This window comes from Raphanus sativus, unplaced genomic scaffold, assembly GCF_000801105.2.
Source record: "Raphanus sativus cultivar WK10039 unplaced genomic scaffold, ASM80110v3 Scaffold2033, whole genome shotgun sequence".
Lineage (NCBI taxonomy): Eukaryota > Viridiplantae > Streptophyta > Magnoliopsida > Brassicales > Brassicaceae > Raphanus > Raphanus sativus.
In genome coordinates this window covers 1-17,801 of record NW_026617342.1, presented here as the reverse complement: position 1 = coordinate 17,801, position 17,801 = coordinate 1, and the positions used below count along the sequence as shown (strand labels likewise).

Genomic DNA, 17,801 nt, shown 5'->3' with positions numbered 1-17,801 from the left:
AATAATACGGATAATAAAATCCACGTCATATCATAAAGTCAAATCCGAAAATAAACATCCGAAATATAAATAACAACATAAGCCCGAAGGTCTGAAAATAAGAATAGCATAAACGATAGAAGTCCGAAGGCCTAAAGCCCAATAACAATAAAAGATAAAAGATAAAACGATAAAGCCCACGAGCCCAAATAGTAGCACTAGTCCGATATGATCACTCCTGCTCATCGGTCTCACCTGAAAGAGGGAAGAAAGAGGGGTGAGCAACAGGGAGTCGCTCAGTGAGGTATGGAAAACTAAACCGCAAAGCACTGACTTGAGTAAATAGAACTCCCACTATGGAAGTCTAGTTCTAACATGAAACAAACACGGCGCCTATTACACACACATAGAACAACAATATATGTCTAGTGCACTTAGACATGCTACAAACAATGCGATGATAGCACATAGATATACTCTCTGCACCCCGCATTTCCTCATAAGGATATAGATATATACACTCCATTGCGTCGTAATACAGTGGTCCAAGCTGTACCCCGCTAACCTGATGGCGTCGTAAGTACAAACGTCTCTGTACCCCCGCAACTCTCCACAATCATAGGCGTCGTAAGCACAGACGTCATGTGCCCCCGCCAATCTCCTCAATCATAGGCGTCGTAAGTACAAACGTCTCTGTACCCCCGCCAATCTCCACACATGGACTCGCTTATATATATATTACATATGTATAACAATTCTTAGCATCAATCAATTACTCAATCGTTGAATCCTCTATTATCCTATTTCCGGTTTAACAATCAATAATAATAAACAAACAAGACAATCAAACAGACTCAATTCACACAGACATATCATGTTTCGAGACTACACTACGATAGGAAGAATCTATACTGGTACGGGATTTACGGAATAGACCCTCACCTTAGCAAATGAAGAGAGTGGTATCTATGAACTCCAGCTGCTCAAATAGACTCCAAATCTGAAACCACGGCGAAAATTCGAGTCAAAACGCCTTTCGAACGACTCAAAACGGGTCTGGTCAAAGTCTACGGAAAAGTCAACCCGCTGGTCAAAGTCAACCCGGTCAACCCTTGACCAGAAATCAATTTGATTTAAACCAATTGGTTTCCCTTAACCGATTTCAAATTGATTTTAACCAACGGTTTACCCTAACCGAAATTCAATTGATTTTAACCGAATGGTTTACCCTAACCGAATTTCAATTGATTTTAACCGATGGTTTACCCTAACCGAATTTCAATTGATTTTAACCCCCGGTTTACTCTAACCAACCCTAACCAAATCGTAATTGATTTAAACCGATCAAACCGACCGGTTAACCGAGTCACCGAGTTGACTCACCGGGTCGACTCAGCCGAGTTGGCCGAGTCGCCGGCGAGTCACCGGTGGCGGTCAACGGCGGCGACGGCGGAGGGCGGCGGTGGCTTACCGGCGGAGGACGGCGGAGCGGCGGCGGAGGACGACGGTGGCCGGCGGCGGAGAACGGCGGTGGCCGGCGGCGGAGGCGATTTCCGGCGGCGCGCGTGGACGACACGCGTGACGACGACCCAACTTCCGGAGGCGCGTACGGCTTCGTCTGAGCTCCGATTGCGGCGATTCTGGTGTCTACGGATTCGTCTCGACGAGAGGAACGCGATGGTGGTCTTGCATGCAAGAAATTCGCAACGGTTAGGGAGTTATGGTTGATTTACTAAAACGGCCGAAACTAAACCTAAAATGCAAGGGGTTTCCGGGTTGGTTACCTAGGGGATTAACGGTGGGTGACTGGCTGGACGAGATCACTGGACACGGTGGCTCCGGCGACGACCTCAGGCGACTCTCTCTCTGCAAAAGGATCACAACTCCACTCACTACTCTCTCTCTAAAACTTTTCTTGATAACTTGGTGGAGAAAAACAAAGGTAGATGAACTGGTATTTATAGGAAATATTAGACCTTTGGGTGAGTGCATGGGCGTTAGCATGCTAACGAACTCTGTGGCCGAAATCGGGTCGTTACAATTCTCCCCACTAATAAAGAATTCGTCCTCGAATTCGAGTCGTCCGCTGACTGTCCAACACCATCCTGAAACAGCTCTGGATAATCAATCCTCATCTGAGGCTCAGACTCCCATGTCTCTTCTCGAATCCCATCTCTCTCCCAACGAACCTTGACCAACATGGTCATCATTCCCTTAACTGCTTTCACTTGGCGATCCAAAATCTCCACTGGCTGACAAGGCGCACATAAATTCTTGCCAAGATCACTTGGTGGCTGCTGCAAAATGAGCTCTGGCTCTCTAACAACTTTCTCAAAACGGAAACATGAAACACATCGTGGAAGTCAGATAACTCTGCCGATAAATCCAATTTGCAACTGCTCCAATCCGCTCCAAAATAGGATATGGTCCCATGTATCTCGGTTTAAGCTTCTTCAGCTTCCGAGTCTTAGATCCTCCCTGAAATGTTCTCATTTTCAGGTATACCAGTCGCCAACATGGAACTCCAAATCTTTACGCCGCTTATCTGCGTAACTCTTCTGACGGTCGTGGCTTCTTAAGCCGACTCTTGAGCATCTCACCTGCTCTACCGTCTCTTGAACCATTGCTGGTCCAATCTCACGTCGTTCCCCACTTCTGTCCAACAAAGTGGTGTGCGACAAGGCCTACCGTAAAGAGCCTCATACGGTGCCATCTTAATGCTCGAGTGATAACTGTTGTTGTAGGCAAACTCAGCTAAAGGCAAATACTTTGCCCAACTTCCTTTCCAATCTAGAACGCAAGCTCTCAACATATCCTCTAAGGTCTGAATAGTCCTCTCTGACTGACCGTCGGTCTGCGGATGATAAGCTGTGCTCATATGGACCTTTGTCCCAAGTGCCTTCTGAAAGGCTCTCCAAATATAGATGAAAACTTTACGTCTCGATCCGATACAATGCTCACGGGAACTCCATGCAATCTCACAATCTCATCGATGTAAATCTGCGCCAACTGACTCGCTCCGTCGGTCGTCTTAATCGCTAAGAAATGGGCTGACTTGGTAAGTCTGTCCACAATTACCCATATGGCATTCTTCCCTCCTGAAGTAGTCGGTAATCCAATACAAAATCCATAGTCACCATATCCCATTTCCACTCCGGCAATGGCAGGTTTTGCAATAACCGCTAGGAACCTGGTGCTCAGCCTTAACCATCTGACAAGTCTGACACTGCGATACAAATGTAGCAACATCCCTCTTCATACCAGGCCAATGGTAGTAACGCTTCAGATCCCGGTACATCTTGGTGTTCCCCGGATGAATAGAAAAACGCGAGTGATGTGCTTGCTGTAAGATTTCCTTTCTTAACAGCTCATCATTGGGCACACAAACTCGGTTCCGGTACATGAACATCCCGCTCGACGCTGTGTGATATCCAATACTCTCGATCTCAATCTGCTTACACAAAGCCTTATCGACATCCTGAGCTTTGCGTATCCTCCATAGTAAATCTGCCTGCTCTACAGACTCGAGGCCAACTGTCTCTCCATCTACGGTAGTGGCGCATAATCTGAAACTAGCAAGTGTTCCCATACACTCCCATTGGTTCCTGAAACATCGCTCCTGCGCCTACTCAAGGCATCTGCTACCTGATTAGCTTTTCCCGGATGATAAGCGATCTCCAAGTTGTAGTCTGCTAACAACTCCACCCATCTACGCTGCCTTAAGTTCAAATCCGTCTGAGTAAAAATGTACTTCAGACTCTTGTGGTCAGTGAAGATCTTCACCTTCTCTCCATACAAATACGACCTCCAAATCTTCAACGCAAAGACAACTGCCGCTAACTCCAAATCGTGCGTAGGATAATTAGCCTCGTGGGGCCTCAACTGTCGTGATGCATATGCAATGACCTTGCCCTCCTGCATCAATACACATCCCAATCCAGTGCCTGATGCATCAGTGTAAACCTCATATGGTATCCCTGGCCTCGGGAGTACCAAAACTGGTGTCTGAGTCAGTTGTCGCTTCAACTCAGCAAAGCTCTCCGAGCACTCATTTGTCCAATCAAACTTGACGTCCTTGCTCGTTAACTTTGTCATTGGCTTTGCAATGCTAGCAAAACTCTTGACGAAATTCATGTAGTATCCTGCCAAACCGAGAAAACTGCGGATCTCCGTCGCACTCTTAGGTGTCGGCCACTCTGAAATAGCTTTAATCTTTTCTGGATCTACCGCAACTCCTTCTTCTGAAACCACATGACCGAGAAATCCAATCTTCCTCTGCCAGAAGCTGCACTTACTTAACTTAGCAAACAACTGATGCTCTCTAAGCTTCTCCAAAACAATCCGTAAATGCTCAGCGTGCTCTTCTCTACTCCGAGAATAAACCAAGATATCGTCAATGAAAACAATCACACACTTATCCAAATGCTCTCGGAATACGTCATTCATTAGCTTCATGAATGCTGCTGGTGCGTTCGTCAACCCAAATGGCATCACTACGAACTCATAATGTCCGTAGCGTGTACGAAAAGCAGTCTTCCTTACATCTCCCTCTGCTATGGCAATCTGATGGTATCCTGATGCTAGATCAATCTTAGAAAACCATGAAGCTCCTTGCAACTGATCCAACAACTCGTCGATACGCGGAAGCGATTCTTGATGGTGACTTTGTTCAAACCTCTGTAGTCGATACAAAGCCTGAAACTTCCATCCTTTTTCTTCACAAACAATACTGGTGCTCCCCATGGTGAAGTACTCGGCCTGATAAACCCCTTATCTGATAGCTCCTCCAACTGCTTCTTCAACTCAGCCATCTCTGCGGGAGCTAAACGGTAAGGAGCTCGTGAAACTGGTGCTGCCCCTGGTTCCACCTCAATTGCAAGAACGTCACTTCTAGCTGGTGGTGGCCCCTTTAAAGCCTCAAAAACATCTGCATACTCGGCAACCACTGGAATATCCTGTAGCTCGAGCTGATCATCATCCTTGTCCATCGAAATGGTCGCCAAAAATCCCTCTGCTCCATTCTCCAACAATTCCTCTGCACGCAACATGGAAACAATAGAAATTCCCTGGTGTGCCCGAGTCCCCTGGAAAACGATATTCCCTTCAGCTCTAGGGATATTAACTCTTGCCTCCGGGCAATCTAATACAACTCTATGTCGTGATAGCCAATCCATCCCAAGTATGACATCGTAGAAACTCAGCTCCATCTCTGTCAAGTCTCCGAGAAACTCAACTCCTCCAAGTGTAACTGGTACGTCGTGATGAATACCGATTGCTCCCAACTTCTCTGAACCGGCAGTCTGAATCTGCTTAGCCTTCTGCACGAAGACTCCTCGAAAAGACCAACACTTAGCAAAGCGCGGAGTCACAAAACTGTGAGAAGCTCCTGTGTCGAATAAGGTGTGAGCGGGCTCACCTCCAACCGAAACCAATCCTACACGAGATTTTTACTAACTACAAATGATATTCATGAATCCAATAATACACAAACATAACAAGTATGATAAGGATGCATACCCGCTATCGGCTCGGCTCCCTCTGCTTCTCCAACCGCAAACACACGTGGAGCGATGGCTAAACGCTTTGGTGGCGGCGGAAGTGCTGCATTGCCCCTCCTCGGACAATCTCTGAATATGTGACCTGGCTGGTTACACCCGTAACAGTTCCTGTTAGCGGCTACTGGTGCTGTTGGCGCTCCAACCTGAGCGCGCGGAGGCCTCCAACAATCCCTCAAAAGATGTCCCAACAGACCACAGTTAGAACACTGGAAACATTCTCCAAAATGATGGCGACGACAACGCCCACAACGAGGTGTCCCGGTCTGCTCCCAAGTCCTCTTCTGAGAGGAAGAAGATCCTCCGGACTTAGGCTGAACTGCCCTGGAGTACTTCTGTTCCTCTGCCATGCATTTCTCCTGCACAACTGTTTTCTCTACCAGATCCTCCAAACTGGTATAGGTGGCCATACTGCACCTACCGCGAAGTTCCACTCGCATCCCCTTTAAGAACCTCCTGATCAGATCCTCCTCATCCATACCATTACCCGCAAATCGGTGAAGCTGGCGAAACTCATGCTCATATTCTCTGACAGACTTTCCACCCTGCCTCAAACTCTCAAAATCGTTCTTCTTCTCATCCAAAGCTTCTCTTGGAAAATACTTCTTGTTGAACGCATACATGAAATCCTCAAAAGTCATCTCGCCGCGGTGCATCACTCGCACTCCATCCCACCATACTGCTGCATCTCCGCGTAAATACAACTCTGTAATTCTAAGCTTATGTCTTGGTGGGCATGAGATAGTGTTCAAACACTTATCCAAACTGTGCCTCCAATCGTGAGCAAGTGTAGGATCTGTGGTACCACTGAAATGCTCCAAGTTCACATACTTCATCTGCGACAACATCCTCATAAATGTCTCATCAACTTCGGGTACATGCACTGGAATGACGGGTGGCGGCGGCGGAACATGAAAGACACCTGGAACTGGCTGAATAGGAACCTGCGGATACTGTGGCGCTGGGGCCTGCTGAGCTGGAACCTGATGATCATGCTGGACCTGAACTAGCGGAACTTGCTGCATATGAATCTGCGGACCCTGCTGCACATGAATCTGAGGACCCTGCGGAACCTGCTGAGCTGCAGCCATCTGTCGAGCAACCTCCTGAGCAGCTACCCGGGCAGCCTCCTGAGCGGCTTGCCTGGCTGCCTCTTGGGCAATCTGCTGAACTGACTCCTGAATCATCTGTCTCATGATCCTGATCAATCTGCGGAGCAACGGGCTGCGGAACTGCGGGCTGAACATGCTCATCCTGAGCCTCTCTAGCATCTCTAGCGATCTGAGCACGGGTAGCTCTCCTCGGCGGCATCTGAAATGAAGGCAAACGAGTTAACTTCTGACTAAAACCAACAATTAAAGGAGTGATATCTAACGGAAATGTGCTATTTTATTTTACTTTTAAAATCCCCATATCCCCATAAACATTTGAAAACCGATTAAAACCGAATAAAAACCGAGTCTCCAGAAATCGCCTTCCCGGGACAGAACCGGGATGGAACACGGCTCTGATACCAAAACTGTGGCGACCGCCACTTCCGAATAATAATAAAATAATTCGAGATAAAATAAATAATAGCGCAGCGGGAATAATAATAATAAAATCCATGTCATATCATAAAATCAAATACAATACCATAAAGTCAAATCCGAAATATAAATAACAACATAAGTCCGAAGTTCTGAATATAGAAAGTAGCGTAAACGATAGAAGTACGAAGGCCTAGAGGCCCAATAACGATAAAGGATAAAATGATAAAGCCCACGAGCCCAAATAGTAGCACTCGTCCGATATGGTCACTCCTGCTCATCGGTCTCACCTGAAAGGGGAAAGAAAGAGGGGTGAGTAACAGGGGAGTCGCTCAGTGAGGTATGGAAAACTAAACCGCAAAGCACAGACTTGAGTAAATAGAACTCCCACTATGGAAGTCTAGTTCTAACATGAAACAAACACGGCGCCTATTACACCACACCAAACAAATAATATATGTCTAGTGCACTTAGACATGCTACAACCAATGCGATGATAGCACATAGATATATTCTCTGCACCCCGCATTTCCTCATAAGGATATAGATATATACACTCCATTTTGCGTCGTAATACAGTGGTCCAAGCTGTACCCCGCTAACCTGATGGCGTCGTAAGTACAAACGTCTTTGTACCCCCGCAACTCTCCACAATCATAGGCGTCGTAAGCACAGACGTCATGTGCCCCCGCCAATCTCCTCAATCATAGGCGTCGTAAGTACAAACGTCTCTGTACCCCCGCCAATCTCCACACATGGACTCACTTATATATATATTTACATATGTATAACAATTCTTAGCATCAATCAATTCACTCAATCGTTGAATCCTCTATTATCCTATTTCCGGTTTAACAATCAATAATAATAAACAAACAAGACAATCAAACAGACTCAATTCACAAAGACATATCATGTTTCGAGACTACACTACAATAGGAAGAATTCTATACTGGTACGGGATTTACGGAATAGACCATCACCTTAGCAAATAAAGAGAAATGGTATCTATGAACTCCAGCTGCTCAAATAGACTCTAAATCTGAAACCATGGCGAAAATTCGAGTCAAAACGCCTTTCGAACGACTCAAAACGGGCGCCTAAAGAAAAGTCAACCCGCTGGTCAAAAGTCAACCCGGTCAACCTTTGACCAGAAATCAATTTGATTTAACCAATTGGTTTTCCTTAACCGATTTCAAATTGATTTTAACCGCCCGGTTTACTCTAACCAACCCTAACCAAATCGTAATTGATTTAAACCAGTCAAACCGACCGGTTAACCGAGTCACCGAGTTGACTCACCGGGTCGACTCAGCCGAGTTGGCCGAGTCGCCGGCGAGTCACCGGTGGCGGTCAACGGCGGCGACGGCGGAGCGTCGGAGCACGGCGGAGAGTCGGCGGAGCGTCGGCGGAGTACGACGGTGGACGGCGGCGGAGCACGGCGGTGGCCAGCGGCGGAGACGATTTCCGGCGGCGGCGAAGCGGTGATCCGGTGGTGGCGGAGACGATTTCCGGCGAAACTTTGGAGGGTGCGTACGGCTTCGTCTGAGCTCCGATTGCGGCGATTCTGGTGGCTACGGATTCGTCTCGACGAGAGGAACGCGATGGTGGTCTTTCATACAAGAAATTCGCAACGGTTAGGGAGTTATGGTTGATTTACTAAAACGGCCGAAACTAAACCTAAAATGCAAGGGGTTTCCGGCGGTTACCTAAGGGGATTAGCGGTGGTGACTGGCTGGACGAGATCACTGGACACGGTGGCTCCGGCGACGACCTCAGGCGACTCTCTCTGCAAAAGGATCACAACTCCACTCACTATCTCTCTCTAAAACTTTTCTTGATAACTTGGTGGAGAAAACAAAGTAGATGAGCTGGTATTTATAGACAAATATTAGACCTTTGGGTGAGTACATGGGCGTTAGCATGCTAACGAACTCTGTGGCCGAAATCGGGTCATTACACTAGCCCTGATGAAGCTCCAGTGACGATAACATTTCCTTTTCTAACGGTTTTCTTGCGATTCAAGGTAGATTGTGTGACCGATGGGGTTGAAGTCGCGATTGTTTGAGCTCGAATAATTGCTCCTTTGTTCCTCAAGCTTTGTTCCCTCTGCAAGCAATCTTATTGTTCCTTCACTGTATCGAACGAGACACACACATTTACAAGTAATGAGATTATGTTAAATGTACCTGGCATCTCAAGGAGGAAGAGACAAAATCAGCTTTGATTTGGTCTGAAAGTGTATCACCAAAAAGACTAGACTCTTTGAAAGATGATGATGATGTTGATGATGAAGCATTTGATTTTCCCTGCAACCAAAATATGTTAGTTAGTCTATAAGACGGAATATAGTTAAGGAGATGATTAATAAAAGTAAAAAAGCGAATTAATTACTTCTTTTCGGACAGAGAAAGCAGAGGAGACCAAAGAAGCAGCTTGAAGGGCCATTGTCACGTTAAAGAGTAAATGTAATGTTTGTATAAATGTTTGTGCTTGTGTGCCTTTATATAGATTCACTTTATTTTTAACCCCACTTCATTTTTCACTTTTTGTTTTTCGTTTTGAAGTAAGTTTTTTTCCAACCTTATTTCAGTTTTATTTCAAAATAAAACAATGAACGGTGTTGCTTCAAATTTGAAGATCTACGGTACATATCTTCATTATTTTTAAGATAAATTTTTTCATTGTAAATTAGTATTTAACTTTTATTTATTTTTATCTTTTACCAAAATAAATTATATTCTTTAATATAATCTAATTAATTATAAAATTTCAACTATTATTTTTATCTAATTAGATGTTTATATCAAAAACATATGAATATGTATTTTTAAGAACTTTGTAACTCAATTTAAAAGAGTCAAAGATAAATAAGCTTATTTCTTACTAGACACTTTTGTTAATCAATTGTAGAAAAAAATTATATGTATGGTGTCTTTTTTATACGAATTATGATGTTTTGTGTTTGTTTATTCATGTTTAATAAATTTATTATATGAAAATATTAAATTTATATAAAATAATAACTATGTTGGAATATTGTTAAAATAAAATATTTGCGCAAAATAAGTAAATATAAAAAATATAAGGTGTCTAGTAATAATTAATGATAAATTGAAGATTAAACATACTTGGAATATTTATTTTATAATCAAGAAATAAAGCAAACAATTAGAGTGAATATTGTTTCATTTTTTTATTTTAAAAAGGTAAATTTTTGAAAGTAAAAATGAAAGTAACCACTGGAGATGATTTTACTAAACGAGTCGGGACATGTGAAGGGCGGTCCCCGCAGATGTTTTTCCGAGGATATATGTAATACTAAGAGCATCATTATCAGTGTCTCAAATGGAAGTCCTTAGTTTTTTTGGTGTGTGCCCCGCCACTTTTCTCAATTTCTGTGCCCAAAAATCCCAATATAAGAAACATCCTTCATGCGTTCTAGATACTGTTCGCGGGTCAGACGACACGTGGCGACTCGCGATTGGTTTTTTTTTTTTAAGAAATCAGAAAAGAAAAAGATTTTAAGGACGTCCCACTCATAATGATGCTCTAAGATTATCTATAGCTGAAGTTTCGGCCATGTCATACTCTTACAGCCAATGAGAATACGAGAACTAGATTTCCTCTCGGTACATACTTTTACTTGTAAGTTTCATGGGTCTCTCCATCTCTGTGTATGGCAGAAGAGCTATGGAACAAAAATATGCCATAATTTGTTATGGACAATCTGCTCTGAGGATAAACTTATTCATTGAAATGATGAACTTATACACAAATTACTTACATGTATAGATAAGCCTAGTAGCAAATACAAAGTGTGAATTGCCATATACTCAGTTCTATTCCTGATTCATATACAACTCCAATACTATGGTATATGAATTTTCTTTCAAAATAATTATATATATTTGCTAGAGATCTGAATTTTAAAGATAACAAATGTAAAAAAAAATAATTAAAGATGGTGAGAAAAGAGAGTTATTGGAAGAACCAACCTTCTCTCAATCTATACACTATTGACTCGAGAAGGTGTTTTTACTAAGTAATTTTTTTTTCACTTTTGCCTTGGGCTTGCTGATTTGTAAAACTCTCTCCGTGGCTTCATAGACGAACCGGTAATCCAAAATTCTGAAATGTTCTGATCTCGCCTCGTAAACCGCCAGTCACAATCACCATAGACCAAGCCGAAGCACTCGGTTTTCTGCTAACCGGTCCATTAGACATGTCCACGCTCACGCGAGGGCTAGTTCTTGCCCGGTTCTTTGCAGCCAGCAAAAGTTTCTCCTCGGGCCATGTCGCCGAGATCCTATCGAAGAAGTATCGGTTTGTGGCGCTCGAAATGATACCGTTGGTGACGGTTTTGTTGTTGATTGGATCGTTGACAGGTGTTGGAGGGTTATTGGCTGTCATGGGAGACTCGTCAGGGCTGTTGCTGTTACTGATTTTTCCAGGCCAAGGTACGGCTACAGAGACGTCTCGACAGTAAAAGTGTTCGTATGAGTTTGTGACTGTGACACGTTTGCTTCTTCCAGCACGAGAGTCTGAGTCGTAGTTCCATACATATACATTGGAGTCTTCGCTTGCTGAGACTAGAAACTTCCCGTTTGGTGTAAGTGAGGCCGAGATTTGGCTGTTTGTGTTGCGAAATCCTGCAATACCAAAATTTGCTAAAAACGCTTAGCTTCGTTTTAAGACCAAAGAGAGAACAGAACACACAAGAAGTTTGAGGTTATCCATTTCCGAGTAAGAACGAAGAAGAGAGTTCTTAGGTTAGTATTGTTTACCTTTAAACTTGTGAACAAGGTCAACACCGTCAACAACACGAGTCCGTGAATCTGCAGATGTGACAAGTACTTCCGATGAACTTCCCGCCACAAACTGGTTTCATGAGAATAGTAAGAGCTTCCGACATTAGCAAGTATAAATCAAAAGAACAGAACGGTGTTGTTAGCTTCTTGTTTTAGCTTTCTACCTGAAAACCAGTGATTTTCTTGTGATTGGATTTCTTTTTCCTGTTCTTCAGATTGATTTCCTTTCTCTGCTGCAATTTGTTATCTAAATAACGAAATAACAAAATAAATTAAGTTTCGAAAAAATGAAGAAACAATTTAGACTTCTAAGAAAGAGACAAGGTTAATGAGTTTATATACCATGTGTATTGTATAAGCAACAAGTCCCCTTGTATGAACCAACCAATGCACCCTTTACAAACCAAAGAGAGCTTCATTAAGGTACTTATTTTAATTTTAGCCCAAAATAGAAATAATTCAATGGTGTACCTGACCATCCGGTGTATAGCAGGCAGCTGTGACCATCTCATGAAGATCATTCCAGTCAACAACTTGATGATCAGGAATGCTCCATATACGAACTTTTGCGTCTAAGGATCCACTGATGAAGTAATTGTCATCCACGGGATTAAACTGGATGCAAGTCACTGTGTGGACCAGGAAACAAAAAAATCAGCCGAGAGAAAATCTTATGTTACATAACCAACGTATATATTGTTATCTTTTCTTCCTATGTTGCAGTGAAATTGAAGAGCCGCTTGAGTCTAAAATTTCATATCACAAATATATTGACAAAACGAATCTTTCCAGAATCAGAGTTCACACTCAAAGCGGCTAATTTATTCTCATTGCGATGTATGCTTAGTTTCCTACAGACTAGGAGAACAAGTAAAGTATGGTCACTGGTGCGGTACAAGAGGCTATATTCACTTACCGTAGTCACTATGCGAGAAGACTTTCAAACATGACTTGCTAGATAAATCCCATAGACGAACAGTCTTGTCCATAGAAGAGGAAAGCAGGTGCTGGAAACAAAAACAATGCCTGAGTATTAAAGAAGAATAGCTGAAGGAAGCAGATCCTCACATAACAGTTCAGAAGGCGTATACTTAACACTAGCAAGTTAAACTAAATACACATAAGGAAGTTTGCATCCCAAGAGAATAGTGGTTGGGAATAACAGAACAAAATGCTACCAACCTGAGAATTTGACCACGAAAGATCAAGTACATCATCCAAATGCCCAACAAAGGAACACACAGGTTTCTCTGAAAGACCAAAGACTGTTTCTGGAACCAGAACATTGTCCAAGCTCACTGATTTTCTGCTGAAAGATGTCCTCCCTCTTCTCATGGGAGACATTGAAGCTGGCTCTGGAGATCCATTTGCCAAAAGGAACAAATTTACGCTCCCATCGTCTTGCTGTTTATCCATCGACAAGAGTTCCCCTTTTCTTTCCGATTCAACAACTTTCCAAATCTGAATAACACAATCCTCACCAGCAGTAGCGAGATACCTCCCATCCAAACTGAACTTAATGCTCCAAATCGACCCTTTATGAGCCTGAATCTCTTGGCTCTTGAAAAGCGCTGTGAGTTCTTTACACGACTTCCCGTACTGCCTAACCTTAACTCTCTCAGGGTCATGAAACAACATGTCTCTGCTATCATCAGTTGCAGAGCTAAACCTCTGACCTCCTCCTCCTCCTCTCTCTGACAGTGAATCTCTATCATCAGTACTTCGTCTCTCTTTGTACCCTCCTGCCACACTACTAGCAACGTTCTTTATACTCTTTAGCCAACTCCCTCTCCGTCTATGCTTAGTTACTCTACTCCCACTCACACTTACACTCAAATCCACAGAGTCTTTACTAACATCATCTTCAACATTCTGCCTCCTCATCAGCTCGAGAACAATCGGTGATGTCCCAACACACATCTCAAACTCCTCCAGAGTCAACTGACGATCGGTGCCTACCTCCTTCAACTTCTCCAACATCCCGTCTTCTCTCACTTCATTCACCACGAACTCTTTCCCAGTATCTAGATTCCTAATCGTGCACATTTGCTCCTCTAGAACCACATCTCTCCTCCCATTCTGTTTCTCTACAGTCTCTATCGTCTCTTTGTTACGCGTACGGAGCTTATCTACAGATCCTCGAAGCTTACCAGAATCGACATTGTCGAATCGGCCGTTACGCTTCGAGATCGAGACGTCTGATCTGGCGAGATGAGAGCTGCAGATGGCTTTTCTACGGTGGCTCGTCGCGGGAGGGAGATCCGGCTCGTCGCTGAGTCCCAAACCGCGTAAGAGCCTGGTTCGTCTCTCGGTGACGGACTCGGGCTCCGTTTTCCACAGCTCGAAGCCGGATGGGAGGGGAAACGGAGTCGGATCGTGGATCGGATCGGGGATGTTGGGGTTGGGGTTGGGGTTGTCGGAGTCGTAGTCTGAGTTGGAAGTTGAGCAAGAGCAGGAAGAGAGGACGCGATCCAGTGACTCGTAGAAACAATCGTCGTTATCTTCTTCTTCGTCTACGACGTCGTTTCGTCCGTTCTTCGTCATCATCATTTTTTTAATCACTGACTGTTTTAGCAGCATCTTCTCACCATCCCCGCAACTGTTTGTGAGATTCGACTTTGCTAATGCTTCCGAGTTTGAGGAATTAGGGTTTCCGATAATCAAACAGGCTCGGCCAATGGGAGGTTGAGTAGTGAGAGAGAGAGTCAGATCGGAGTAATGGGAGAGAGGAGAGAGAAAGCTGTTTTAATGTTTATTGTACTGCTGCCAAAGAGCGAGGAGGGAGAAGACGCACCGCAACGATTTTTAATTCCATTTAATGTTTTCTTTTCTTTCCATTTAATTTCGTTTTGTTTTACAAGATTTGCTAAAAACCCTTTTTTCCTTTTATGACGATCGTATATTTAATTCGTACCATTTATTTCTCCACTAATCAAAAACATCATTTTTTTTTAACTTCATTGATAGAAATACCCAAAGGGGAAAGTGATACAAAAGCAAAAACATCATTTAACTATTTATTTTAGTTTAAAAAAATATGATTATGGCATTACTTAGTTGTGTTTTAAAATGTTATATTAAAAATTATGTAATACATTTTAATTTACAAATATATATAGTATACCATTAGTACAGAGAAAAAAATTAAAGTGAAAGAAGATATTTATACGGTCACGGACCAAGTTATATAAATAAACAAAAACAGTGCAACATTATTTTTTTAACAAATTTATTTTAATGGAAATTATAGTTCCAAATATGGTTATATGTTTATGTATTTATAATTTTATTTTCTTTGTTTTTGAGGGATGTTAATATTTTTGAATTGGAAAAACTTATGACCTACTTCTATATTATTTTAATTTAGAAATTTAAAATTTATATCAGAATATTTTATAAAAAATTTAATTTTAATTTTTATTATAACTGCAAAGATTAATTTTCAATTTAAATTTATATTTAAATATTACAAATACATCATTTAATAAGTCATTTAAAATTAAAAAACATAAAATAAATACTCGTCCGATCGGACGGGTCAAAATCTAGTTATTACATTAAAATGTTAGATTCAAAGATAAAATAGTAACTAGATGATTTTTCCGTGTTCATGCACTGTGTATAAATATTTATAAAGTAAATATACTATAATAATTAATTGTTATTTAATTTTAATATTATATTGATTTATAATTGTATGCATAATTTATATTAATAATATTATATTACTTTATTTAGACATACAATTTTAGATATGTTATAGGTTGTCAGTTTTTTTGTTTTTACAGTTGATTTATTTATCATTTAGATATATTAGTTTGCATTTATTTCTTTGAGTTCAATTATAATTTTGTTATTTTAAATATATTAAAATTTTGATTAATTTTGTATTTGCATTTACGTTGGTTGGTTGTTTTATGTAAATATATTTTAGGATGATTATTTATAAATTAAATTATATTGTGTTTATAATGAAGTAAAAGATAAACTAAAGTGTCAAATTCCAAATTAAATAAATTAATATAACGATGATATTATGAAGTCTCATGCCCACATATATAAATTTTACAAAATAACTAAATTGTAACATTTGGCTAATATTTTATTTTCATTTGTTAATATATATTGAATCATCTTATAATTTATATTTATAAAATTAATTATTACCATAAAATTATATATTCTTATTGTAGTTTAATATATGCTATTAGATATAAGTTGGATTAATCGAATTACTCATGTTATGAGTATATTAAGTTGCATATATTCTTTCAAATTCAAACGGAAATATCGTTTAATGTGCATGTATTTTCATATATTTATTAATGATCAATATGAAGTTACATACATAAGTAACTGATATATTTTTAGAAACTCATGAACACATATCTATATCTACAGTAATTAAAAACATTTTATAAAATTCAAAATAATTTTATGCCTTAGATTTAATTTATTGAATGGTAAACTAAAATTTATTTTAAACAATGTTAAAAGTTTGAATTAAGATTTGCTTTCATATTTGATTATGGTTATGTTAAGTTCCAGAAACATAAAAATCTAAAATTTAAAAGCAAATTTAATATAAAAATATAATTTTAGTAATGATAAAATATAATATATCTAACTTGTTCAAGCATATCGGGTTGTTTTAATCTAAACTATTTGTAATTATTTGATCAAAAGATGTTTACTGTTAAAATCTATTCTTCATTTTCTAATTTCTCTTAAAAATAAACAGTAAAAAATTGTGATTGCATTTTAGAAATTATATTATATAAGTAAAATAATTTGTCGATATTTTGCTGTAATTGAAAGATATTATAGTCAAATAAATTTATGAAAATATAATAAAAACATTTCAATAATACTAATTATAAACTATTTTAATAAGTTAAACATAAATTTGTTTATGTTACTTAATTATTTTATGTAATCATCTAAGAAAATAGATAGATAAATAAAATTATTTCTATTATTTGAAATTGTATTGTTTAAAGTTATGTTTAAAAAAAATAATACTTATTTTTCTAATATCAAGATTGTCTATGTGAAATTTTCTTTTGTGAAATCACAGTATATACAAATATATTTTTTCATTTATGAAAAATAGATATAAATAAGTATTTATTATTTCAAAAGTATATTTTATGTTATTTTTAAAATGGAATATTACTATTTTGTGAACTTTCCTTTTTAATGAAATTCATATCATATAGGCATATATTTTTGTTTTTAAATTTGCTTTTAAACTTTTTAAATGTTTCCTTTTTATATATATGTTATTTGGAAATTTTATAAAGGAAACTAAATAAAAAAAATCAATAAAAAATATTAAACTGTAATAATTTTAATTCATTAAGGGTATCCGTGTAATTAATCATCGTGAGAGTTAACATGAGTGAGACACATAGAAAATTAACTTATCAAATAATATTATAAGATCAAAGTAAAGTAAATAAATCGATAATCAAGTATGACAATTTAATTTTAAGGAGTTATTTATAATTTTTTTGTTTTAACGATTTTTCACTAATTTTACAGGTTTGATAACAAGGTTTCATAAATATGATATTTTTTTAGGATATAAATTGTTTGGTTGAATTTAATAACTAACTAGGATGTTTACTTCGATGTATATAATATGTTTGCTAGTCTTAATTATTGTAGAAATCGTGCTAGTAAACTAGTATAATGGAAAGCATATGCACATGCTGGTAGACAGTATTATTATGAGGAACTACAATAGCTCTGTTGTTTCATACGCAGAGAGGCATAGAGCTTTCAATTAGATGTACATATAAGAGGAAAATGATATATCAGAAATTACAAATAAATTTTGACCTAAATATTTGTTATTAAAATAGACTAGTAGTAGTACCATAATGAAAATTGAAATGACTAAAATTATATATATATATATATAT

The 17,801-nt window shown here is 39.5% G+C and overlaps 1 protein-coding gene and 1 pseudogene across 1 annotated transcript; both read right to left on the bottom strand.

Moving 5' to 3' along the window:
* Window positions 1–1,400: 1,400 nt before the first annotated feature.
* LOC108838059 (uncharacterized) lies at window positions 1,401–9,538 on the bottom strand (annotated as a pseudogene).
* Window positions 9,539–10,875: 1,337 nt separating this feature from the next.
* LOC130505134 (uncharacterized) lies at window positions 10,876–14,671 on the bottom strand. Its single transcript, XM_056999728.1, has 7 exons — window positions 13,057–14,671; window positions 12,791–12,881; window positions 12,346–12,503; window positions 12,217–12,268; window positions 12,039–12,121; window positions 11,851–11,944; window positions 10,876–11,715 (listed from the first exon to the last, which is right to left on the bottom strand). The coding sequence occupies exons 1-7, from the start codon at window positions 14,452–14,454 to the stop codon at window positions 11,168–11,170; spliced, it is 2,424 nt and encodes an 807-aa protein (XP_056855708.1). The 5' UTR covers window positions 14,455–14,671; the 3' UTR covers window positions 10,876–11,167.
* Between the last annotated feature and the right edge of the window lie 3,130 nt (window positions 14,672–17,801).